This window comes from Bicyclus anynana, chromosome 9 (assembly GCF_947172395.1).
Source record: "Bicyclus anynana chromosome 9, ilBicAnyn1.1, whole genome shotgun sequence".
NCBI classification, from domain to species: domain Eukaryota; kingdom Metazoa; phylum Arthropoda; class Insecta; order Lepidoptera; family Nymphalidae; genus Bicyclus; species Bicyclus anynana.
In genome coordinates this window covers 12,633,342-12,660,729 of record NC_069091.1, presented here as the reverse complement: position 1 = coordinate 12,660,729, position 27,388 = coordinate 12,633,342, and the positions used below count along the sequence as shown (strand labels likewise).

The following is a 27,388-nucleotide window of genomic DNA, read 5'->3' as shown; positions in this document are numbered from 1 at the left end:
ATACGACACCTATCTATATGGAATGTCTCTCAAAAAGTTCAGTGTTTATTAAATGAAAGCTTTTGGGAAAGGCTTATTATAATGTTAATGATAAAAAGCTTGGAGTTAAACTGTATTATACGACTGTGTGCTTAGTTTTAAATAACTTTGTAAAATGGTGGTAAACAAAATAAAACCTTGGCTGAGTTTGTTGTGGGCTCTTCTCGGGCCAAAGCGCGTTTGGAACCCTCGTAACTTTAAATTTAAGTTTTCGACTATTATTACCATTATTAGATTAAAATAAATCTATACTAATATTATAAAGCTGAAGAGTTTGTTTGTTTGTTTGATTGAACGCGCTAATCTCAGGAACTACTGGTCTGATTTGAAAAATTCTTTCAGTGTCAGATAGCCCATTTATCGAGGAAGGCTATAGGCTATATTTATCCCGGTATTCCTACGAGAACGGGAACCACGCGGGTGAAATCGCGCGGCGTTTGCTAGTTATGACATAATCCTGACCTTTCAAAAGTGCTTGTAAACTAAGCCTAATTGAAATAAATGAATTTTGAATTTTATCGGATTCTATGACAATGATCGGGATCGATTGCTTAACATAATCAAGCAATTAACTATTTAATATTATAATAATCAGATTTTTAACCTTTTTTTTAAAAGATTTTTAACATTTTTCCACACGAAAAATTCCTTTAATGATTTCGACCACTCTCTCTCTGTTTATTTGGTGCGTTCCATCCGCCATATTGTTTAATTGCCTTTGCGGATGAAGGAATACTCGTAGTAAACCAAAACGTGACATTGGGCATATTTTCACAGATTTACACATATTAATTTAACTACGGGGATTTTCATTTCCGAAGCTATTCTAGGAAGGCTAGAATAGTTAGGCTAGGCTAGTCATTCGCCCTCATCGATTAATAAAGCTTTCTCCTATAGGGTCTTCGTAATTAAGCGACCAAAACCGAGACGTGTGTGTGTTCGATCCCTGAATGATACTTTTTTTATTCTTTACAAGTTAGCCCTTGACCACAATTTCACCTGATGGTCAGTGATGATGCAATCTAAGGTGGAAACTGGCTAACTTTTTAGGAGTAGGATGAAAATCCTCATCCCTTTAGGTTGCGACACGACGTCGTACTGGGGCGCTCAATCGCTTGCCGGTACGGTGGTAGCCACGGCCGAAGCCTCCCACCAGAAAAATGTGTCCTTTGTTGTCGTGTCGTAACGTGCTGTGCGAGGCAAGGAGGTGTAACACCACTGATTTCCTAACTCCGGACTAAAGTTTTACTGGAAATTTCTTGAAAATAAGAGAAGCTCAATATTTCGTATCCTGATCCTGGACTCAGAAACTAGAACCTCAAAGTCTGAAGTCTAACTAAAAACACAAGAATAAAATAAACATATTACATACATGGGTATCTTCCAGTCAAGAGTGAATAGTCATCTTCTAGGCAAACGCGTTCCACCGTAGGCTTAATGCCAAGCGTGATTGCAGCCAAGAAACTATATAATGTTAAGAAAAAACATAATAAACATACCATAATAGACCAAACTCATTCTGAGACCCATATTCGGCTCAGCTCGAGCTCAGCAGTGGGTCGAATATGGGTTGATAATGATGATTATGATTAATAGACCAAACAAGTGCCGTGAAAGCCCAGTGGATATGACCTCTGCCTCCGATTTCGGGGCGTGTAGGTTCGAATCCGGACCGGGGCATACACCTCCAACTTTTCAGTTATGTGCATTTTAAGAAATTAAATATCACGTGTCTCAAACGATGACGGAAAAACATAGTGAAGATTATAAATGACGGAATTATCGCTGGACATACATAAAAAAAAACATACATACAGCGAACGTAGAACCTCCTCCTTTTTGGAAGTCGGTTAAAAACTGCATACCAGAGAATTTTCTCAATTCTCTGCGTGTGTGAAGTCTGCCAATCCGCATTGGGCCAGCCTTGGCCTATCCTGCTTTAATTCTGAGAGGATATTCAAGCTCAGCAGTGAGCCGAATATGGTTTGATAATGATGAATGATGAATAGACCTAAAAGGCAGTTTCTAACATCTAGAAATCAAACCCAGAACTTCCCAGAGGTCGTTCTACTTAAATAACAGTATTTAACTTTAATAGATTCGGTCATTACGTAATGTATTTAACAGACGTATCTGGAATTAGGCTCAAAGGTCATTAACGACAACAAAGCTGTGCGCACGGTGGTCTTATGGCTAATTAAAACATGAAGTGATGGTGTCGGGTAACTACTTTACCATACTGCCTGATCCCTATGGCATTTAGTTTAAGGCACCCCTTCTATTACAAGCGTAGCAGAGCCATAACGAACTTACATTAATTGATATAAATTAACTCGAAAAAATAAGATGTGATAACTTGAATCATAACATTTCGACGACTGCACGTAATTGTCATTTTTTTTTAATAGTAATTGACAGACTTAACCGATGGCATGCTTAAAGTTTATAACTAGGGTATGCATACGTACAAATTGTATAAAATGGAGAATTTCTTCTCATTGCATTATTGTCTCTATGAAGTGCACACCATTGCAGATGGTCGCCATTGCAGATGATGATAAATAGAAAACCTTCGCCTATATTCAGAGCACCTTGGTAAGTACTAAATATCATGTGCCTTTAATGGCCTTTGAGACCGGAACTTAGCGGCAGAAATATGCAAGGCGTTGTACTGCCCCGGTCGAGCTTTGCCACGAAAAGCTCTACCACTACTTATTTATAGTTTTAAGTGTGCTTTACTAAATAATACATCGTTTAGCTTAGCTCTTATACCTTCCGTTTCCTTGCCCCTCGCGCCGGTCGCGGCCATATGTCGCCGTCCCATGAACGACCCTCCAAATAATAATGACTTTACCGTGCGTCCAACCCGCTCAATTTGCCTCGCCACTTATGCGTAAGATAATTTAATTAAAAGTAATATCGTCCCAGTACCGGACTAACAAGGTCTTCTGCGTATCGTTTTTATGTTATTTAAATGCGCGCTTAAGCGCTTTATTTAAAGTGGAATGGTGTTGATTGACTTGTCATTGGCATATCTAGGACGATTTCCTAGGGGGGCCTAACCCCGACATCAAGTATATTATTAGTATCATAATAGAATTCCATATTTTTTTCTGATTGTGTAAGTGCCGTAGGCTCCTTATGGAATCTCAGCGGCGTCACCGGGAGGTTTGGGCGAGCGCAGAAGCATCGCCTGATGGGGCCTGAAGGCAGAAGCAGAGTAGATGGGCGGAACGACTCTCTAAGGGCGTCTCCTCTGAGACTCGGATCTCGGCTTAGAGGGCCGTTCGGGAAGGGTGTTTTGGCATGAGTGTATCAGTCCGAGCGCCCCCGAGATTGTGAGCTAATAGCCCACGTCTGGGTGACGTCAGATGTCGAGAGAATTCCATATAGGTAGCCTAGGGTTGCCAATACCCATCTACTCCTATGCCTGTCACAGAAACCGAGCAACAGACGACCGATTGTTGCAGTGAAGTACCTACGACAAGCAGTTTTGGAGGTACCATGATGAGTGACCTTTCGCTTTTAAATTAGAGAGAACGGCTGACAAAGCGATGAGGTATCTTTACACGAACCATTGAAATTTGATTTGATTCCTACATATTAAATCCCGTAAGTAAACCTGTTGTGGATGTCATACAGTAGAGTCAGCCAGCATGTAACACGCTTGCCCGGTTGTCCAGTTATCGATATTAATAAAGTTGTCAAAACTACGGACATATTGCTTTACACCAAGTAAAGTGGGATTGTTTATAAAGCTCAGGAAACAGTCAAAGTTGTGATAGAAGCGGCATAGTATTTATTATTAGGCAAAGCTCTTTGATCCTGTTAGCTGATAGTTGGAGTGGTGACCGCAACTTCGCCGCGGTCTGTACGTTCTAAAATAATCTATGAAGCCTCCAGTTTATTTTGGACTATTTTATTAGATTCATATGTTCAATCCACTTCAACTTTAAGATATATTTTCCTTCCCCCATCCCGTAATCTACTCATTAGAAAATCTCAAACCATATCACAAAACGATATTCATTCTTACAGGTCGTTTGGTAATGTTCATTACCACCGTGCTACAATGATTTTTTAAAAAGTCAAATCTAGGAGACCACGCCGATTTAAAATCGAAGAGGCCATGCCCAATTTTTTTTTTTGTCACTGAGAAATGCATTTACGCATCCCGCCCGGAGACGCCACAGTCGGAGCTGTGCAGTCTACTTCCGGTTGTGTGGAACTCGCTGATCACCAGAATACCCACTATCACCCAGCGGGGCCACCTGCGTCCTATTGGGATGTAAAAGGACTTTTACATCCCGACGCGCTCTTTGCTTCACTCAGAAGTGTCTACGAGGATGGGAGGAGATGCACTGTGGCGATGGACTGCAATACCCTCACACGGTGAAAGAGGCCATGCAACAACACCAATTATATATTTTTACCAAGTTTTGTTAAATCGTTTATGTATTTTATCATGGTCGTAGAAAAAGTATTGTGTGCCAATGCACGTGATGTCTATTCTGCAATTCGGCTTCGGCTTATCATTATCAGACGATGGACGTCCACTGCTGGACATATACATCTTTTAAGGACTTCAAAATGCATGACGTCAAGGTGGTTACTTTGTTAAGCAACCACCAACACCTTGACGGCGTGTTGTAAAAACGGCGTAACTCTTTGTCATGCCACGGCAAGCATGTAAAAGTAGCATAGCATTAGTAGCAGCCACTCATGTCTTTAAACTTGACCGTGTGTAACTGGCGTTATTACGCCTTACACTTACTATATTTGAAACCAAACCTTTCGGAGATAGAATAACTAATAACTGCACTCTTTATTCGTGTAGATAAGCCAGTTCGCCCGACTGTTTTCTCAAATTCATAAGTAACTCGGGGGAGCGCCCAAAAATAACATAACGAGTCAAGCTTGTAATAACATTTGTCCTAATATATTACTATTGTGACGGCCGACAGCGTGCCAGAGTTATGTACCACCGTGCGAACCGTCTTATTATTTATTAATATTAATGTTCCGCGTCTACGCCTCGGCTGTTTTTCATTTTACATCCCGAGGTGCCGCTCAACACTTTTTATTGCTTTGATTTAAACTTTTGTCTATAATCAACCTCATTAATTTACGGGTTTTGTTTTTTTGTGAATTTTACTGCCGGCCCTGGCTTATGTAGCATTTGATAAATGAAATTTTAGCCACATTTGTGTCCATGTTTGCATTTGTTTTTAAATCATCATCATCATATCAGCCGATGGACGTCCATTGCAGGACATAGGCCTTTTGTAGGGACTTCCAAACATCACGATCCTGAGCCGCCTGCATCCAGCGAAGTAGTCAAGCGCGAGTCTATCCTGAATTTAAAAAAATCGATCCAAAGGTCGAACCGAGAACGTGATGGACGCGACGATACATGTACTAAGCACTGGAGACAGTAAAAGCCTTAATCAAATAAATATTTCTGACCTCTTCTCAGAATATTCAATATCACGATTGTAATATATAAATAATGAATATACGTTGTATGTCCGACTAGCAAAAAATTGTTTTTTTTTACCATATGTGTAGGTACATATGTATCGTCTTACAAAGGGAACATTATATAATTCGAGTAGGATGTAAATAGAATTATATTAAGCTTCCATTAAGCACTGCTATGTCCAGTATGCACTTAACGACAAATGCAAATGGTCAAGACAGAGTACATGAATACAACATTAGAGACATTGTAGTGTGAATATTACGCTCTCCGCAATAAGCTATTAAGATATTATTATCAACTAGCCTTAGCGCTAGACATAGCGCAAGCTAACCACACAGTAAGTACTCCTAGTGATGGATGGTTGCCTTAATTTAGATTTAGTCCTAAAGCTTTTGTCATTAAACAAATCGATTTTCTGTAAAGTCGGTTTACTGACGATAGTTGAACGTGACAACGTCATAAGAAAATACTGATGGGATGGTTGCATTTTTGAAAAGAAAATGTTAGTTTTTCTAAAATACTGTTTAATAATCTTCATATACTAGAATATACTTTATTACTTGTAATAAAAGTTGGCAACCCTAGAGCAAGGGAACGACGCATGACGTCATCTTTTTCAAGTGTGCAGCCTTCTTCATCGAATTATAAGACGTTGTCACTTCAAAAACTGAAAGTTTTTCAGCCCAAGCTTTTACCATAGGTGACTACTACTACTGGCCACTATAGCTTTTAAGCTCAGTGGATTTGTACGTAGCAGGTTTGAAATGGCTAGACCCTCAATCGTCTTAGAAAAAAGCGTGAGTACGCTTTATTCTAAATTAAACATATAAATAAAATTTAAATGTCTATCTATATGCACAGCCTAAGTCAACAGTCTTCCGAAAAAAGAACCCATGCGGCAGACTTTTCTTCCAAAAATATAATATTCTTGCCGATGGCATGCGGTTTCACATGCGTTTATCCCGTTTCCGTAAAAATACAGGGATAAAACATAGCCTATGATACTTGCGAATTACGTGGCTTGTAAGTGGTAAAAAACATTGATTGGTAGATTCAGAAATTACCTCTAGAACACCACAAACTTTACCTCTTTATAATGTTAGTATAGATAGCAGCGGCGAAGAGTTCATACAAGCCGATTCCCGCCGAGTTACCTTTTACAAAATCCATACATACATATTCATTATTGTAATGAATGTTTAGCTATGGATATATAAGAAACCGAAGTACAAGCGGTAGGTATGAATTTCCTTTTCTTTGGGACGGCTTACCTTCGTCAAAATTCCATCCTTCGCCACTGATAGATAGGTAATAGGTATACCTACTCACTAATTACAATTATTGTTTGATGCTTATTATTTTAATACACAGTGTCGAGCATTTTATTGCTGCAAAAAGTAGCATCATCTTAGATGTGTAATAAATCTATGAGCAACGTACAATCAAACCTCGTGATCCACAAAATACGTCCTTGGAAGCTTTACAAAATGCTTGTACAAAAAGTGGCCACAACAATAGCCCCCGGGATTCTCGAAGAAACGATCTTTGAACGGGTTTCAGCTTTCTTTGCCCCTAAGAGGAGTTTCGTCAATGAATGAACGATGAATTTTATTTGTAAGTATTCATTCTTAAGAAATTCCATGCTTCAATCAAGAAAGTTTCAAGAAAAATATAACCGAGAAGTTTGACCCCTAACTTTAACAAATTGTTTTTGTCTCGACTGAGCTGGAAGTTTGTTATTGTTGTGGAAAAATTGCTCTAAACAACAAAAACAATGGTTATTGTTAACGAAATTATTGGACTACAAATAATGTAAGCGGTTAAGGAAAAAATATTTTGAAATTTAGATTTTTTAAAAATTGTTTTAAAATTGTTGATGTTGTCTTGCTTCTTACATTTTACATCTGAATTAATTAAATAAATTTTCGTATGTATGTTTATGTTACATATATATTTATTTATATAGGTATATTTGTAATTTGTGGTAGGTATGTATGTATATTCGTATGTGTTTATTTATATATTTTTTGATTTAATATATTATTATCTAAGTGTAATGTATCTTCTACTTTTTCTTTTTATGTGTACACCCGTCATTATTCATTATTCCTTGTATTTATTTTCTCTTTTACGATTAGTTGTCTGGAAGAGATCGCTCATTAGCGATAAGGCCGCCAATTGTACATTAGTTTTTAAGTTAATTTATTGCTTGTTATTATTCTTTTTAGTGTACAATAAATTATATTTCATTCATTCATTCATTCATTCATTTAATCACACTGTAACGAAAAGCATGAAAGTTTTCTAAAAGATTATTTTTAGATTTTTATAAAAGATTACTTTTAGATGTATGATTTATGATGTGATGATTTAGTTTTCTAAAGGATTACTTGAAGATTACTGTTTTTGCGTTATTTTTTAAGTATACTACACAATAACGCACGTACGCATAACATTACACAACACATCTCAGAAGTGGGATAGTGATTTATAAGCTCTGACTAACAATACCAAGAGTTCACTATAAACATTTCAATCAGCACTTGACAAGAATTTGCCGGCGTAATGTATTCGATACGCGCCGATAAATACGCCGCGCCACATGGGACCGCCTCCATTGAAATGTGACCTCTATTGTTATTGCGATATGAATTAAAACTATAATGCTGTTTGTATTATCGGAAGTCAACATACGGATGCAATGTTTGGACAAGCAAACCGCAACGCGCACAGCGCACCGGCCGGCCCTGTTATAATTATTTATTTTTACTCGCGCCCGAACGTCAGCTCAGTTGTGTGATAGACCACCCGAAAGCCGTATTTTCACTATTCGACACGATTCTGTTGAAGTATCGTATCGTATCAGTACCAAATACAACTATAAAATATCGTAACATGACTAAATTTGTTCCCCAAATGTTATAATAAAGTCAAGTTTAGTGTAGTATTTTAATTACATAGTGCTGCAATTTTTTTTTATCTTTACCATAAACTATAAGTGGCTACGGAGGCCACTTCGCTAGTCTATGTTTTACATGAATCAATTAATTTTAATTAATATTTGGTGTTAGTTTGATCGAATTTCAGTACTAAGGCATTGTTTTCTTTAAGTATTTTCAGTAGGATTGTTCTTCCCGTCTACGATTATCCGCAATAACAGCTTATCCGCTGCATTAAAGACGTTAATTTTTACATGACTGATTAATATTTCTCATTTCAATCATCAGTTGCAATCTGCTTCGCTTGATTAGGAGTCCGATTTCCATAGAATATCCAGTATTATTTTAATAGTTTTGTTTTGAATTTATTATATAATCCTTATCTTTTTCTATAAATGAATAAGTATATTTAATACATCTAATTATCCTTCTATACTTATATTTTTGGTGTTAGTGTTACGATTAATGCCGTCCAGTCCAGTTACTGTAATCGTATCGGAAAGTGTAAAAATAAAGAAACGCGTCATCGGGTTCCTGTAATTCACGTTTGAAGCGATGTTTATCTTAATTAAAGTTGAGGGTTTAAATTATTGTAAATAGTAACGCATATGGTTATAAGCTTTTAATTTATAATGTTTCTGTTGCTGATAACTTACTCTTGTGTAAGGTTTGGCTTGTGCGTTCTAGGTAAAATTTATTTTCTCTTGCGGAAGAATAGTACCTATCTTTATTATTCGAAGGAGAAACCCAGTTTATATACAGAGTCGAGCCCAAAAGTTATGCGAGTACAAGTAAATACGGTACAAAGCTGAAAATTTGCCATAAATTAGAATATAAGTACTAACATGTCCTGAGACCAATTTTCAGAAAAATCCATAATGGCTAAATTATTGATAAAGTAGGCATACGCGTAACTTGATTGGATCCGTTTGACTGTTTGACATCAAATTCATCATTATCTGTGTAGAAAGGCGCGCACGGGGTGATGCCCTGCAGCTGCGTCGCTATGTTGCCGTTGATACCTAAAAATTTGCATTGCGTATGTTCCAAAACGTTATAAAGCTTGCGTCAGAAATAATAATGAGAACGCTTTTATGGACGAATTATTTCACAAAGGTACTCGAGCTATTCGTACAATAATTCAACAAGTTTTAATAGAAATCTTGTTGTCTTTTAGTTATATTTACAAATTGACGAAGTTGTTATAGGTTAAATACCTCCATCATAGTATTTGAAAGAGAAATCCTTGTTCTTTAAATCTTTAATGGTGGGTAAAGATAAGACATATCGGGTTTTAATGGTGTGGAAATCGCCTGTTAAATTAAGAAGAAAGTTTTCAAGGGCATTGTCGTCCGGAACTTTTTATATTTATCACGTGCTTTTAAGTTTATTTAGAAGAAATTTGACGGCCTCCGTGGCGCAGTGGTATGCGCGGTGGATTTACAAAGCGGAGGTCCTGGGTTCGACCCCCGGCTGGGCAGATTGAGATTTTCTTAATTAGTCCAGGTCTGTCTGGTGGGAGGCTTCGGCCGTGGCTAGTTACCACCCTACCGGCAAAGACGTACCGCCAAGTGATTTAGCATTCCGGTACGATACCGTGTAGAAACCGAAAGGGGTGTGGATTTTCATCCTCCTCCTAACAAGTTAGCCTGCTTCCATCTTAGACTGCATCATCACTTACCATCAGGTGAGATTGTAGTCAAGGGCTAACTTGTAAAGAATAAAAAAAAATGTAAATTATAAATAGTAAAAGTGAAATAGAAATATAGATTAGGTATGAAAACTTTTATTAGTCTTATAAAATAATTCATCATATAAGAACCCACATTCGGCTCACTGTCAGTGAGTGTCCTCTTCGAATAAGAAGGGTTAAATAGTCCACCACGCTGGCCCAACATGGATTGGCAGACTTCACACATGTTCAGAATTAAGAAAATTCTCATTTTCCTTCACCGTTTGAGATACGTGATATTTAATTTCTTAAGATGCATATAACTGAATATTTGAAAGTACCTACGCCCTCTGAATCGAAAGCAAAAGTCATGCCCAATGTATTTGTCATTGGGCTATCATGGCTCACAATAATAATTAACATAACATAAAGGTGAACGCTTGTTATGCTTGGGTTTTTCTGCGTGATCGAATCAGAAATGAGGAGATCCGCAGACGAACTAAAGTCACTGATATAGCGCAAACTACTGAGCCCATTATGATGAAATGAGATGTTAATCGAGTCGTAATGCGGTTCGGGTGGTGACATGATGTTCAGGAAGCTTACAATAATAATAATTTTACATATTCTACGTTGATTTTTCTAAATTAAAGTCCTTTTATTTCATAAATTCTTGAGGCCTTGAATATTTTGGAAGTTTTGTAAGAAAACAGTGAATGACCTTTCAAATTTCATTTCAAACAATAAGCGAACTGTGGTCGAACTTTGTGCTGAAGTTTAAATGAAAAGCTAGGAGTTTTGGAATAAAAACACAGCTTTTGAAATAGATTTAACCACTGAGATGCTACTTCTAGAGTAGATAGTCGTCTCGATGTTCGTAGGTTCATCAACCCGAGTGGTTCACTGAAAGTCAGTGACTCACCTAAAACTTAGCACCTGTTAATGAGAGATGATTACAGTGAATACTAAACAACAACAATTTTTCATAAATTCTACAGGAAGCATGGATTTTATTTCCGGGATAAAAAGTAGCCAATGTTCTAGGTTATGATCTGCTCCAAAGAACCATTTAACAGTGTACCAAAATTCATCTTAATCAGTTCAGTAGTTTAGCCGGGAAAAGGTACAGACAGAAAAATAATCGCATTTATAATATCGGAACAGATTTAAAGAAAGGGGTCATTATTAAAGGCGGATGATGTTCTTTAGAACGAATGTGATGTTTTTACACAGAAAGATACTGCATAATATTATAAAAATAAATAGCGTCATTTAAATCATTACGCGGGTTGTGAATTTTGAAGCTTACTGTAAGGGTTCCCGCGCCAAAAATTACTACTCCTCAGAGACTTACATCTCACTGGATTTTTCTCAATAAACATTTTGCTTTGTATCCGAATCTGAAGGGCGTATTTTATCGGGATTTAGTTTTGTTATTCTATCTCATGAGACTTCCACGGAGAAAGGAATAATAGACTACAGTTTTCCAAGTTTGCCTAAACCAGATAGATAAGTACAACTCTATTGTTAACATAAAACTGATATTATGACGACTACGCACTATTATATTTCACACTTTAGAAGGCTCAGTGGCAACGAGGCAATAACAAACTCTAAACTTCAAAGTTTAGAGCATCGCCGAAAGGTTGCCTGTCTGTCTGTGTTCTACAAGAAATATTTCGAGAAGCACGCTCAGGAACTGTTCGATCTTGTACCACCTTCGCCGTTCTACCACAGGACTGCTAGGCGGCATCGCAAAGATCTGTACCGCTACGTCTTCGTCGAAATTAATCAGACGCGTACTAAGCGGTTTAGTTCCTCTTTCCTTATATGCACTGCAAAGATGTAGAATGCTCTCCCAGCTTCAGTTTTCTCCACCACCTACAATATGGGTATCTTCAAGTCAAGAGTGAATCATCTTCTAGGCACGTTCGACCATAGGCTACATTATTGCTTACCATCAGGCGTAAAAAACTCGTATTATAAATGCAAAATCATGAGTATAACAAAAAAAACATCGTAAAAATTTAAAAAAAAGGGAGTAAAAATACCGATACCGATATAGCTCGATAGTTTACTTGGTAAGTACTAAGCAAGCAAATTTAGCTTCGGAATAGCTTAGTTTTTGGTCTGCAGCCCTCATTAGCATTTAAATTGTATTTCATATTGTGTGCTTCCAGATGACATGACAACCAGATTTATTAATTAAATTAATTTAACATATTATCATTTGGGTCTGTTAATATCGTTATTATGATGAATGATGAAGTTTTGTCGCTTGTCAATTACAATGGTAATTGGACATTGACAGGTCAATTGAACATATTATATCTAACTTGTATATTAGGCATATCAAGGAACAAGCAGGTAATTAATTCTTTATAACTTTTCAATTGTAGGTCCCGACGGTAGGTATATATACGATTAAGTAAAATGAAATGTCAAAAGTTGATTAGGTAGGTACACGCTGGTCTTTACAACTTATTGTTACAAGTTTCTCGATTACAGGTGGTATTGACACTCATTATTTAGGTTATTGTATAGGAGAATTATCAGTATTGGTATAAATAAAAGGGTATTTGATGACTTGAGCTCAGTTGTTTGTTAGGTAGCATAGACGCCGTCACGCTGCCAGTCGCGTTAGTGATTTTGTGCAATAATATTTTGTGTTGTAATTATTGTTTATTATAAATTGTTTAGTGTGGGCATGGAGAACATGTTGGGCAGGGAAGGTTAGTGTTGATTAGTCGGAAGGGATCCCTTAAACCTACTCTCAAGGTCACAAGTCCTGGGACCAGCTCTATATGTTTCCTCTAATAATGGTACAATCACTGTCACTGCTACCCGTCACGTCACTTTATTAAGTTTGTCCCCAACAATCTAAAATCAGTAATGATAAAATTCAAGCTGAAAAACCGTTTCTTCTTTACAGTTTTTGCGTATTTTTCAACGGAAGATATAAATATTCATTTGTATGCTAATACTTTACGGAGAATTTATTAAGAAATTGAGAATAAACATCAGAAAGCCATTATCGTTACTCGCTTTGCCGAACTTTAAGCAGTCTAAATGGTTGGCTAAATTCTAAAACATACAAATGTGTTTCTAACGATAGGGATCTAACTGGACCATTGGCATTCTGAAACAGCTATGAAATTGCAATTGCCTCGTTGAACGGGCAGTTAAACTCTCTAGGCCTTAGGTTCGAAAAGTGGGATGTATTATAAAAATAAGTTACTGGGTTTCTCTTTCAAAAAAATTTCATTAGTAAGTACCCTGAAGTCGTTACACCCTAGTCTCACTCCTCAAAGAACATGTTAGATAGTTTCAATGGCCTCCGTGGCGCAGTGGTGGTGGATTTACAAGATGATCCTGGGTTCGATCCTCGGCCGGGCTGATTGAGGTTTTCTTAATTGGTCTGGAAGTCTGGCTGGTGGGAGGCCGTGGCTAGTTACCATTCTACCGGCAAAGACGTACCGCCAAGCGAATTAGCGTCCCGGTACGATGTCGTGTAGAAACCGAAAGGGGTGTGGATTTTCATGTTTCTCCTAACAAGTTAGCCCGCTTCCAACTTAGATTGCATCATCACTTACTATCAGGTGAGATTGTAGTCAAGGGTCAAAAGAAAAAACGTTTCTTCTTTCCCTAATATTGCGCACTGCACTTGATACTTAAAAAACTCATATTTCCGTACTCCACTTAAAGTAGAGTCGATGTGAACTAACTAAGAGTGATGAATGCGCGACTCGAGCCGACCCGCGGCCGCGCGCCGTTCGTCAAACAGACCGACGAAAAAAAACCTCCCCCAACGCTTGATTAATGTTTGTAAAAACACCAATTAAGAGCGCCGACAATTTAAACATCACCCGTATAACTAACAGCTGTTTAGTGTGGAGGGATCGGTGAGCGATTCAAGATTATATGGATTCGAGGGCGTTTAAAATTGCGTGTTTTCGGGTTATACCGGCCAAATGTGACTGCAACGTTTTAAAGCAACATAACTAACTAGCAGACGCACCGCGGTTTAACCCGCGTAGTTCCTATTCCTTTAAGAATGCGGATTTAAAATATAGCCTATATTTATAGTGGTAATACCACAAACTTTACCTCTTAATAATATTAACCAATCGCTGCCCGCGAGTATTTTATCGGTGAGCCCGTCTACGTTGAAGAAGCCGACAGTCAGGGAATGCGGTTTTAATCTACCGTTGTGAGCCATTTAAAAAGACTCTATATTCCTCTGTCGCCCGGAGCATTATACTGTGCTCGCCTATTGCCCTTAGTGGTAGTTATATTTTTTTAGATGTCACGTAACGGATTCGATGGGCGACCGGTCGTCCATTTAGGAGTCAAATGGTATAGGTTTATTATTCTACTCTCTGATATAGGCTTTGCTTGAATGTTGTAGTAAGTAAAATAGTAAAAGTTGTACACCTTTGTTATACAACGTTCAATGCGAAATAGAAAGATGAAACGAAAATAACTGGCTCGCTTTCTATTACAGAGAGAGAGAGACGTAAAGAGAAACACTCGCACGCCACTTGGCTTACAACTATAGCAAAAAGTGTCGTTACAAGTTTTGGTCTTAATTTGTTTCCGTCTAACCCCTTTCCGCGACGCGAGATAAGGAACTTCATTCTAAAAATATTATGTGTGCCCTTATTTCGCAGGGTGTCGGATGATATGAGCAGTGGGCACTCCATCGAAATAGAAGGTCTTATCCACTAGATTATCACATTAAAAAAAAGGATCATATGTGCCCTTATTTCGCAAGGTGTCGGATGAGATGAGCAGTGAGCACGCCCTCTAAATCGAAGGCAGAGGTCTTATCCACTTAGCTATGATATCCTAAAAAAAAGTATCATATGTGCCCTTATTCCACAGGGTGTCGGATGAGATGAGCACGCCATCCGAATTTAAGGCATAGGTCTCATCCACTGAGTAATCACGTCCTAAAAAGTATCATGTGTGCCTTTATTTTATGTGATGATGATGATGAGCAGTGAACACATCCTCCGAATCTAAGGCATATGTCTCATCCACTGAGTAATCACGTCCTAAATAAGTATCATGTGTGCCCTTATTCCGCAAGGTGTCGGATGAGTCGAGCAGTTAGCACGCCATCCAAATAGGAGGCAGAGGTCTTATCCACTAGATTATCACATTAAAAAAAGGATCATATGTGCCCTTATTCCGCAGGGTGTCGGATGAGATGAGCGCGCCCTCCAAATCGAAGGCAGAGGTGATATCCACTTAGCTATGATATCCTAAAATAAAGTATCATATGTGCCCTTATTACGCAGGGTATCGGATGAGATGAGCACGCCATCCGAATCTAAGGCATAGGTCTCATCCACTGAGTTATCACGTCCTAAAAAAGTATCATATGTGCCCTTATTCCGCAGGGTGTCGGATGAGATGAGCAGGCGGCGGAGGCGTGGGGCCGGCCGAGTCACAGCATGGGGTCCGCGTGGCGCACGCGCGCTTTTGTGCTCGCGCTGCTGCTGTTGTGTGAAGGTAAGCCGGCACCTGGCCTTGATAAATGTTACCGCACAAAGACACATTGCACCTTCGAAAATACACTCGTCATCATGTGCAGCAAGCACTATTGTATAACAATGATATTTTATACTAGAGATAGGGCACTAGCGCATCAAGGCAAGGCGGACTGCATAATTGTTTTAATTTCATTTAGTTGCTTATTAAACAAAGAAAGTAATTTAAACACGTAAAATCTAAATATTGTCTACAATGTCGAGTTGTGTGTTTAGGAAGTGTAAAAACTATATATACATAAATATGTAATGTAAGTAAACTCAAGTGCATGTGTGCGGCTCAATGGAGTCGCTAAATTCGGATCACTTTTTGCGATATATTTTGTTATAATATGTTCGTAATTAACGGACCCAGTCAGTTACGCGAACATCCAATCGCAAGAAAGACCGACAACCAACAGATATTTCATTCGCTTATATATATATATATATATATGTGTACCTAAGAGAAGAAGATGTCACATACTCGAGGATTTCGAATGAGACACCAATGACTGAGAATCCACTTCTTAATACGAGTCCAGCTGGTCTAATAATAACTAATTTTGAGTAATTCTTAAGTCTCGTGATTTGGTATTCATCTAGGTAATTTACAGAAATAAAAAAAGTTACATTCTTTTCAGAAACTGAAGTTTTCATGTTTTTTAGGGTTCCGAACGTACGTAGTACAAAAACGGAACCCTTATAATATCACTCGCGCACATTTTAATGTATGTCTGTTTTCTTCGAATTTGGTACACATATTAATTGGTGTAAACCAAATACAGGGATGTATCCTGAATAGGTAAAATTTGAATATATGGGGCTCTTCTTATGGTGGGTAAGACGGAAAGTTGAAAAAAAAAACTTTTACTAACTTCATCGTGTGCTACATCAAATGAAAGATCTTGATAAGAGGATTTTAAAAATATTTTTCTTGAAATTTAAAAAAAATAACCTTTCAGGTTATCAAATATTTCGGTTCAGATATAATCTACAATAAGTATTTCGCAATTCAGCTTTTGCAATTCCCTTAAAAAACTGTATTACAGCTTTCCTAAATCTTAAGTAAACTACACAGAGTTATAAGCAAATGTAGTAGTTGCTAATTTTTCGTGCATGTTGGAAGGCTTTATCTTTTCCTTGTAAAATAACACAAGGGGCGATGGTCAGTAGAGTCCCGGTCAAAGAGAATACGCTATACGACTTGTACCAGAAAGCCAGCCAATCGTAACCGTGTATGACGAATAATATTCAGCTTGGCAATCTTCGCCCACTTTAAATGTAAATGTAGAAAATCGTCGCGGCACATCACGTCAACCAATTTAGGGCATAACAATACGACCTATCGATCATTCCGATAAGTAGATGTACATTCATGATGCAAGTCTTTGTTATTTAAACGAAACAATGCGGTAAAAAATAAACAAGCTATCAATATAGCTGTGTGGCGCAGTGGTTAGTGACCTCTGCATCCATGGCCGTGGGTTCGATTACCACAACTGGAAAATATTTGTGTGATGAGCATGGGTGTATATTTTATACATTATTTAAGTATGTTTATGTAGTATATGAGCCGTGATAGTTCTGCCTGTGATTACTGGGGGTGTGGATTTGAATCCGGTTCGGTACATGCTCCTCAAACTTTTCAGTTAATGCATTTTAAGAAATTAAATATCACGTGTCTCAAATGCTGAAGGAAAAACATCGTGAGGAAACCTGCATACCAGAGAATTTTCTTGATTCTTTGCGTGTGTAAAGTCTGCCATTCCGCATTGGGCCAGCGTGGTGTGAGAGAAGACTCCAGTGTGAGAGGAGACTCCAGCTCAGCAGTGAGACAAATATGGGTTAATAATGATGATGATGATGATGATGATGATGATGATGATTATGAGATAGCTTCTTTGGTTCAGCGATTAGTCTACGTGGCTTCACAACACTACATCCTGAGTTCGAGTCTTGGACTCGTCTCGACTCTTGTCGAACTCGAAATGTAGTCTTATACCTACATAGGTACGCACACAATCGCACATATGAAGACATCAAGATAGACAGACCGCCATTCATTTCCTATATCTGGCAATACACTCGTGACTAGCAAGCTCGGCGTCTTTATGGTGCGTCAGTTGTTGGACAGTGAGATACCGTCTGCCTATTTTATAAGTCTGCTGCAACAAAGCATAAACTAACAATTTCTGATTATCTTGTTGATAGCAAAGTATGTTGACACATCGCAAAAGAGTTTCAATCTCAATTTCAACTGTCACGAAAAATTATAGCATAAGCTCGCCGGACACATTAAGTAAACATAAATTACTCCGCTTTCGGACCCTAATGGCGGACATTCGCTGTATCACCGTTTAAACGAAAACATTTAACGAAGCGCCACTCCTGTACAAAAAAGTTGATACTTTGTATTTATGAAACCAAAATATTACGTCAGTGAGATCAGTCTCGAAGTTTTTTACTCTGAAGTATATTATTGAAAACTAGCTGACACCGCGCGGTTTCACCCACGTGGTTCTCGTTCCCGTAGGAGTACGGGGATAATATATAGCTTATAGCCTTTCTCAATAAATGGGCTATCTAACACTAAAAGAATTTTTCAAATCGGACCAGTAATTCTCGAGATTAGCGCGTTCAATCAAACAAACAAACTCTTTAGCTTTATATATTAGTATAGATTTAGATTTAAAAGAGTCTTATAAAACACAACTAATTTATTATAAAACATAGCTAAAACGCAGGTGATACAACGTTGGAGAATGCGCGACTAGTATCGAACCCATACGGGGCCCTTAGTCATGAGCAAACTGCGTCGCGGCGGCGCGCCTAAAAATTATTATAAATAACACTCACGATAGTTACTCCAAATTAACTACTCAAAAACATAATCATTAATCATGGATTTTTGTTTGAGATAAAAAATATTAACAGAATTATACGACTGGTTGATAAGTAAAACCTACTATAATGTCAAAGATATATTATTTATTTTACCTACCTAGTTATGTTATGTGTCCAGAGGAAATCATTGGAATTTCATGAAAAAAGTACTTATAGCCTGCTAAGTACAGCTCGTGCGGATTAACTTGACACCTAGCTCGAATAATGTTTGTGTGATTGGTTGTGCTCGGTAGCCAGGTGTCAAGTTAATGCGCACGAGTTATACTCATCATTAATGGTACTTGGGAAAATGGAAAGAAGTTTGTAAATCAGATAAGACGTATTGGGGAATGGTGTTTCCCGTGTAGGTAATTCTTGTTCCCCTGGGAATCCCCGTTCTTGTTGGAATTCCGGGAGAAAAATATTTACTATGTCAATATCGCGGACAATTTAGTAAATAATATAATGTTCTAGTGGACGCTCGCGACTTCGTCCGCGTGAAATTTAGTTTTTCACGAATACCTCGGTCATCAGAACTCAGAGCGTGTGCAAAATTTCATCCTAATCGAAGACCGGTAGGTGGGTCAAATTTAGTTTTCAAGATTTTCTTACATACATAGTTACAAGTGAAGTTAATATAATCATCATCATCATCATCATATCAGCCGATGGACGTCCACTGCAGGACATAGGCCTTTTGTAAGAACTTCCAAACATCACGATACTGAGCCACCTGCATCCAGCGAATCCCTGCGACTTGCTTGATGTCGTCAGTCCACCTGGTGGGGGGTCGGCCAACACTGCGCTTACTAGTGCGGGGTCGCCATTCCAGCACTTTGGGACCCCAACGTCCATCGGCTCTTCGAACTATTCGAAGTTAATATAAAGTGTGTAAAAATGCCAGGGATCGACTTAATGTGCCCTCCGAGGAACGGGTTGATACACCACCAACTTCCTAACTCCGGGGTGAGAATTTTTAGCTGAAAGTTTCATAGAAAAAAATGTCAGTATATTCAGGATTCTACCCCAGGACCTCGTGATACGAAACCTACAATCTCACCTGATGGTAAGTGATGATGCAATCTAAGATAGATGCAGGCTAACTTGTTAGGAGGAGAGTGTAAATCCACACCCTTTCGGTTTCTACTCATCGTACCGGAACGCTAAATCACTTGGCGGTACCGCCTTTACTGATAGGGTGGTAACTAACCACGGTCGAAATTCAATCCGGGACCAATTAAGAAAACCTCAACCAGCGAAGCTGGGAATCGAACCCTGGACCTTTGTCTTGTAAATCTACCGCGGATACCACTGCGCCACGGAGATTGTCAAAATATCTATTTGTTCGCCTAATACTGCTAGAATAGTGTGAACCCAACCTTACCTGTGCAGTAATATGGATCGTGCATATAATCGGGTTGAACCCAACTGGATTAATTCATCTCACGTAATATTCCGCTGTGGAGTAGAGAAATACAACTTCAGAGCGGTTGTTTGTGAGCGCATAGATACTAGATAGATTACTATCTAAATATGTACTACTTGGAAACGCACGCGACATTGTCCGCCTTGAAATCCGGGTTTCATATTCATTCTATGGATAAAAGAAGCCAAGACAGAGAGTAAATATACTTAAAAATAACACCTATTGTATGGCCATACGCATTTATAATCATATTCCAGAGAGTTTGAAAAGGTTAGATGCTATGCAATTCAAAGGAAGAATGGTCTAAATACTCAAAAAATAAAGGATATTACACAGTAGGAGAGTTCCTTAATGACAAATTATTTTATATCAATAAAATGTAAATGTATACCTAATGTGTTGACAGTTGTTACCCTTGATTTAATCTTATTTTATTATTTTTGTTCGTTGACTTTAATTTATGAAATGACATTGTAATTATTTGACAATTGTAATAATAAATGAATAAAAATTATTATTATAATGTACTCGGCTTGTACGCCTATGAGGCAGATTGTGTATGAACATTGAAATGTAACAATATCTGTATGTGACCACATTCTGGCAATAAATGATATAGGATTTATGAAAGGGTCTTTTATACACCTTGTGTGTGGACATTTAAGCCGTGATAGCCCAGTGGTTAAGATCTCTACCTTCGATTCGAAGGGCGTACGTTTGACTCCGGTTAGCGTGGTGGACTATTGGCTTAACCGATGTGAATGACATCATGCTGATCGCGACCAACACACGGATTATATCGGATGTCAAGCAGTTAGCGCTGCAGACATGTGGTTTATCGGATGGTGAGTGGGAGCATAACGTTGCAATCCTGTCTGCAAAACATTACGTAATGTATGTACCTACATAACACAATACTACGAAGAGTGCATCCCAGTTAATCTCTGCACTTGCTCAGTTTTGTTACCTGCTCTAAAATTTCAATCCAAAAACCTCTTTCTAAAAATTAATAACCAAACACCCTGCAGTACGCTTTTGTGTTTCGAAATCCTGTATAAAAGATTGCTCAACTTTATAACCACGAACGAAAATAACAAAAAACTTTCGTTTTAAGTGCTTTCGATCTTTCTTTTTTATATCGTAATAGTTGACTGTACAAACTAATAGCATACCTCAACGGCTAATATACATATCTATATGTATATAAAAGAAAGTCGTGTTAGTTACTCCACTTATAACTCAAGAACGGCTGAACCGATTTAGCTGAAAATTTGCAAGGAGGTAGTTTAGAGCCAGGAGAAGGACATAGGATACTTTTTATCCCGTTCAACAGCATTCCCGTGTGACTTGATATGAAACGCAAAACGCAAATAAAAGCTATGTAACGTATGTGTGACGTATTAATAACAGATATGTAATGACGTATGGATGAAGGAGTAAGGTGGAAGTAGGGTAGGGGTAGGGTGGGGATAGGGTAGGGGTAGGGTAGGGGTAGGGTAGGGGTAGGGTAGGGGTAGGGTAGGGGTAGGGTAGGGTAGAGTAGGGGTAGGTTAGGGTAGTGGTAGAGTAGGGGTAGTTGAAAGTTTACATCGAGTTTACGCGGACGAAGTCGCGGGCGTCCGCTAGTGTGTTATAAAACAAAGTCCTCTGTCACGTCTGTCTGTTCGCCATAAACTCTATCAAATGGACTTACATAATTTTTTTGACCAATCATCATCATCATTATCATCATCATCATCATCATCATCATCATCATCTTCATCATCATCATTATCATCACTAGAGAAACGAATATCTTAGCAATTTATGAATTCACCGGGTCCATCGCGTGGCAGAGAGAAAAAATAAAATAAATCAAAAAGAGATATATAACTACGTAATATGTATTATGTATTACTATAGTGAATATTTCGATCTCACGTGAGTTTCAAGTTATTTTATGAAACGACTTGAATAAAGATAAAAACGAAATTTTATTCAAATAAACTATTTATAGAACAAAACTAAGCTTTAAGTTAATAATGGAAAACGTGTTATTTAACTAAAACAATAACGTTTTATTCTGAAAATTATTATAATTTCTAATGAAAAGGCCCTTTGCGAAGATTCCGAGAATCTAATATTTTACTAAACGTATTTTTAGGTTAGAAGATAACAACAAATGAAAGTTCCCAAGCCGAATAATAATTACATTTGATTTATTTTAATTAACATAAAATCTTGAATATATACGTACCTATGCCTATTCAACTACTGTGTCTAAAAATATTTAGTCATCATCATCATCTCCTTTACCTTATCCCACTTTTAGGTCGGCCGAATGCGAGCCCTTGCAATAATATACATTCCTAATGAAGAAAAACGTATACTCTGCGGTAGTCTCACGGAATTCCTAATCATTAGGAAAACATAATAACTTTTTTCATTTACGAGTATTTACTACTCTTTTTACACCAATGTTCTTTTTCACACATCCTAACCTCTTCTTTGGCCTTCCTCTCCTCTTGTTTTCTTCTTCCTGCAACTTCAACATTCTTCTGGTAATGTGACTTTCATAGCTCATGTCATGTGACATGTCCATAACAAACTAACGTCTTACTCCTCAATTTTTCTACTACTAAATTTTTAATATAATTTAATTTCTGTGGTTTGGTCTCAATAATATTTCGAGCCTTATAGTTATTTACAATTTCTAGCGCAGTAATGACTTTAACATTCCATTGTCTTATTCCCTTTACACATTTCCCTGAAAACCTACACCAACAATGTAAAAACGATTGTAACATAAATAAGTCAGATATTGGTATTGTCAACATTAAACTCACATGTGTTATTTTAACATGCAAATAGTTTAAATAGATAAAACAAAACTATATTTACGTAGTTGCGTTAGTGGAACGCTTTCACAAAACGGTTGAAATACATCGTTAGCGAGTTCCATAGAGTGTTCACCGTTCAGTTTGCAGACAAAGCGCAAACAGCTTTACAAATTACCAACTGTTGATGACCAATGACTACGGTCATCAAAGTGGGATATAGTATAGTTGTATAGATACATTTGTTTGATTTGTAATGCTATGTATTTAGTCGGCCGCGTTCTGTTTGCATACAAAAACACGCTTGCGGGAAATCGCACCGACCATTAGTTATTCATACAATATTGTATGGATTACATACTGTAACACAGGGTAATTGATTGCCATGAAAATAAATTTCAGAAAAGCTTCGGTAGGTACACTGGTATTTTATGGCTCATTTGCATAGTATAGTCGAATTACGATGTAAAATTGTAGTGTTAACAGTTTGTTTAAACTTTAAATTTTATTAATATAGCAAAGGCACCGCGTATGCACTTGCGTAGCATTATCGTTATTGGTAAGGATTTCCAAAATTGGTTCAGTAGATCTAGAGATTACCCCCTGTTTGTTAAGTTACAAACTCACAAACTTTACCTCTTTATAATATTATCCCGTCTCCTCTACGGAGTGAAGTCTGGTCTTGTAGTAGGCCGTTAAAATAGTCTAATAATGATAGCACATTTGATATTACTGTTCCACATGACGACAATCTGGTTAAAACTGAAAAGGAAAAAGTATACAAATACTTAAAAGGACCTTGCTCACGAGATTACCGCCATGTGGAATGTTGAGTCAACTAGCATTGTTCCGAGTCGTTTCAGTCAATGGTCTTATAGCGAAAAGGTTCGACCAACACCTTAAGAAGTTTTCGCTCAATTGCTGGATCAATGGTTGGATGCAGAAGGCTGTGATTACTGAGACGGCGCGTATTGTGGGAGGTTTCTCACTCGGGAGCCCTGACCACCGGTGCTTGGATAGTCAAATGTCCTGCAGCTGGGTGATTGTTTTTTTTTTTATAAAAAGGACATATAAATGCACATGGCCTATTTCTTATCTCTATATTCCAATAGAAAGGGCATCTTTGCGAGCGAAATCGTGAATCACAGCTAGTCATATATAAAAAACTAGTTCACACGAATTTGACTAAACCGTATTTTTATGGATAAAATATCCAGTGACTTTGTTTTTTTATTGAAATTACCCTCTTCGTCGCGGGAAGAAGGAATTAAAATCGCATTAGGAAATCCCGTTTCCGCCTAACTTTTCCAGTCTCTGCACAGAGTCCCGGTGTATCGGAATAAATGGCCCAAACTTACTTTATTTATATAGTCTTGTTGAATATTTATGCTTTTTTCCTAATTTAACATTCAGCCACTTTAAATACGGTTTTGAGAGTTCCGACTTCGTAAAAAGTATTGGGACCGTCACCAAGTATAAACAAAGACTTTTTAAATTAACGATTGCATGATTAAGTTGCGGATATATTTTTTTATAATTAACATAACTTTATTTTTATACTTATTGGTACACCCAAATTTTGTTTACTTAAGACATAGGTCTTTAACCCATATGATAGTTTTAATGGTCTAAGATCCGGCATTACAAATATATACCCTCATCTGTTATTCAGTAGTGCTATGAAATAAATGATAGATAATGTTCAAAATGACACATTGCAAATAGGTTGCCTAGTTAAATTGCGGCCAAACACATTTTTCATACAAATTATAGGAAACCATAAACTAGATCAAAGGCTACCTAAATCAATTAAAATTAAACATACAATAAGCTTACATTTCACATAATATACGATGAGATAACTGATGAGTTTATTTAAATAACATTACTTAACTGTTTATATCTGGTTATATAGTTGCAGTTTGAAAGTAGGCAACCTTTACTTTTTCAATTCTTTTGTGTATACTCTATTAACTAGTGTTCGATTTTTTTTTAAATTATCCAATAGGAGATAAAATAAATTAAAAAAGAAATAATAATTTAAAACTGTTTAACCGCGATTAACTAGGCAACCCATGTGCAATGTGTCAATGTGTATATTTTTTTATTTCTTATCCCAATTAAATAACAGATGAGGGTATATATTACTTATGCCGGATCTTGTACTACTCGTATAGGGGAACTTTGGCAACGACCACAATTTCATAGCTTCTTCAAACTGTTAAGCACTGTCCTGCTTTACATGTAAACGTGGCTTTATACGCGTATGATAAGCTCGGCTAATCACAGTTGTAGTTCGGTGTTGGGATACTGATGGTGTTATAGTCTGGTGTCTGAGAGTAAATTAAGCTATATAAGTCAATGATGTTGAATAATGTTAGATGTGTTACTACGTCATGAAAAATGAGGCGCTCAAAAGAGGAAATTTTCACATCTCAATGTTAGTTAACAACGAACGTTATTTAAACAAATAATACCTAAATATCGTCTACAATGTCGAGTTGTGTGTTCAGGAAGTGTAAAAACTATATATATATACACAAATAAATAATGGAATTAAAGACTAAATTGTGCATGTCTGCGCTCAGTTTTGTATTCGGATCACTTTGACGGTGATTTTGTAAGGACGTAACTCATCTATAGTATAAAATTATTACTGATATAAGACCTAATCACGAACATCGACATTTGATAGCGTTCGTTAAGAAGTAAGCCTGCACCTACTCGCATTGGCGCAGGGTGCTGGGTCAAAGCTGCATATCCCCTAGTCTCTTTAAAATAGGCTGATAAAATTATACATTAATAATGTGTAGTGATAGTATAGGATAAATGGTTTGGCGGTTTTGCCACTACACTATAATTTAAATAGAAGAGAATATTTTAGATAAACTAGGAATATGAATTTAGTCCATTGTACATGATTCCAATTAAGATTAAAGTATCATACTTACACAGCGCCGTATCTTTCTTCATACGAGTAATATCAGCATCGATAATACACTTAGGGTATTATGAAATTGAGTACGTAGGTATCGTCAATAAATGCCCAAGGCAATTTGTGTGGAGCGAAACTCAAATACGGTCCTGAATAAAGGCGTAAGTGGGTAATTCTATTCTTAATGTACTTACTGAATTTCATGTATGTTTTTTTATAACTCACTGTACCTTTTTTGCATGAAATACCATCTTTCCCTGTTTGGTTTTTACCATAAGATCAATTTTCTTTGAACAAAACTTGGTTAACCTATAGGTCTGGTAAAAGTTTTGAATAAATTTCCCATTTTTGAAGGCATAACGTAGGCGTCCACAGATCCGAGACAGATCGCATCGTGCGGATTTTATCTACCGTAAAATTAAATACCGCTTGATGTGATGCATCCGATACGTACGATGTGGATATGTGGACGCCTACCATAAAAGATCAAGAGCTTTTAGTAAAGTGTCTTAAATGCTTTCAGTTTTCAAAATAGTACCAACGGTAACGCATCAGTTTAAACCTGCGTTGATTACATTATCAGTCGGTATAAGATGCGTCAACGCAAAGATTTTAAATCTTTGTGTCAACGACATATCTCATAAAGAGAAAAATATATATTGTAAACCGACCGTATCGGTCGGAATTTCGCTTTCTTCCGGTGTGATAGGACAAAAAAGAGAGAGAGGTATTTTCAATTCGCTGCTATTGGTCGACGATTTGGCTTATCTTCACAAGATACCTCGTGGCGCGCATGTTAGGCCTAACGTGCGACTAATTACATAATTATCTCGTGAAGAAACATAGGCAAATGACACCAATAGCAGCGCAACTAGAAATGTATCTATCTCTTTCATTGCGTTGAATACAGTTACAGGTAGTTATAAAAACAGAGCCGGCGATGCGAACACAATAAATCCAAAGTTAGCTAATATGAAAAATATGCGACGCGTGACGTACGTATATTCGTCGCTCCAACAGGATAATCGGCCAGTTACTGCCGCGCCCGGAATATCCACTACCCACGCCAACCGCTCGTTTATTCACATACTAACTCATAATGCCGTATGAAAATGTCTTCTTGTACCTAATACACAGTTTACAAAATGACGAACTCAAATCTCTACGTTTAAAACGTTTAGGCGATCATGCGATCGAATTAGGTAAAGCACGAACGCAAAAACCAGGGCGGGAATTGCTGGCCTCTTTCACTGTTTTTAGCCGACTTCAAGGTAAAGTCAAAGTCAAAATACATTTATTTCAAATAGGCTTGCTGTACAAGCTCTTTCGAAACGTCAGGTAATAATAATAAACTTAAGATAATGGTGATATTAACAGCATTCTTGCAATGATTGCGAGCAGGTTGGACTGTAAATATGTGAATCACTGCTGTTCCATGTCAAATGGATTGGAGCGGCAGTGACACACATATTACTAGTACGATATATTTAATAGAATAAGTTTGCTATAGTTTATAAGTTACTAACACATTCTATTTTTACTAACACAATTATGAGCCTATTGAAGCTTGAAATAAATAAATTATTATTATTATTATTATTAATTATTCGAAAACTTAAAATTAAAGTTACGAGGGTTCCAAACGCGCCTTGGTCCGAG

At 37.4% G+C, this 27,388-nt stretch overlaps 1 protein-coding gene across 1 annotated transcript in view; it reads left to right on the top strand.

Moving 5' to 3' along the window:
- LOC112044801 (uncharacterized) overlaps positions 1-27,388 on the top strand; it is a 155,614-nt gene that overhangs the window by 27,521 nt on the left and 100,705 nt on the right. Inside the window, exon 2 of the mRNA XM_024080765.2 lies at positions 15,538-15,649. Within this exon, the coding sequence (XP_023936533.1) occupies positions 15,592-15,649 (58 nt within the window). The 5' untranslated portion in view covers positions 15,538-15,591. The remainder of the gene's footprint in view (positions 1-15,537; positions 15,650-27,388) is intronic.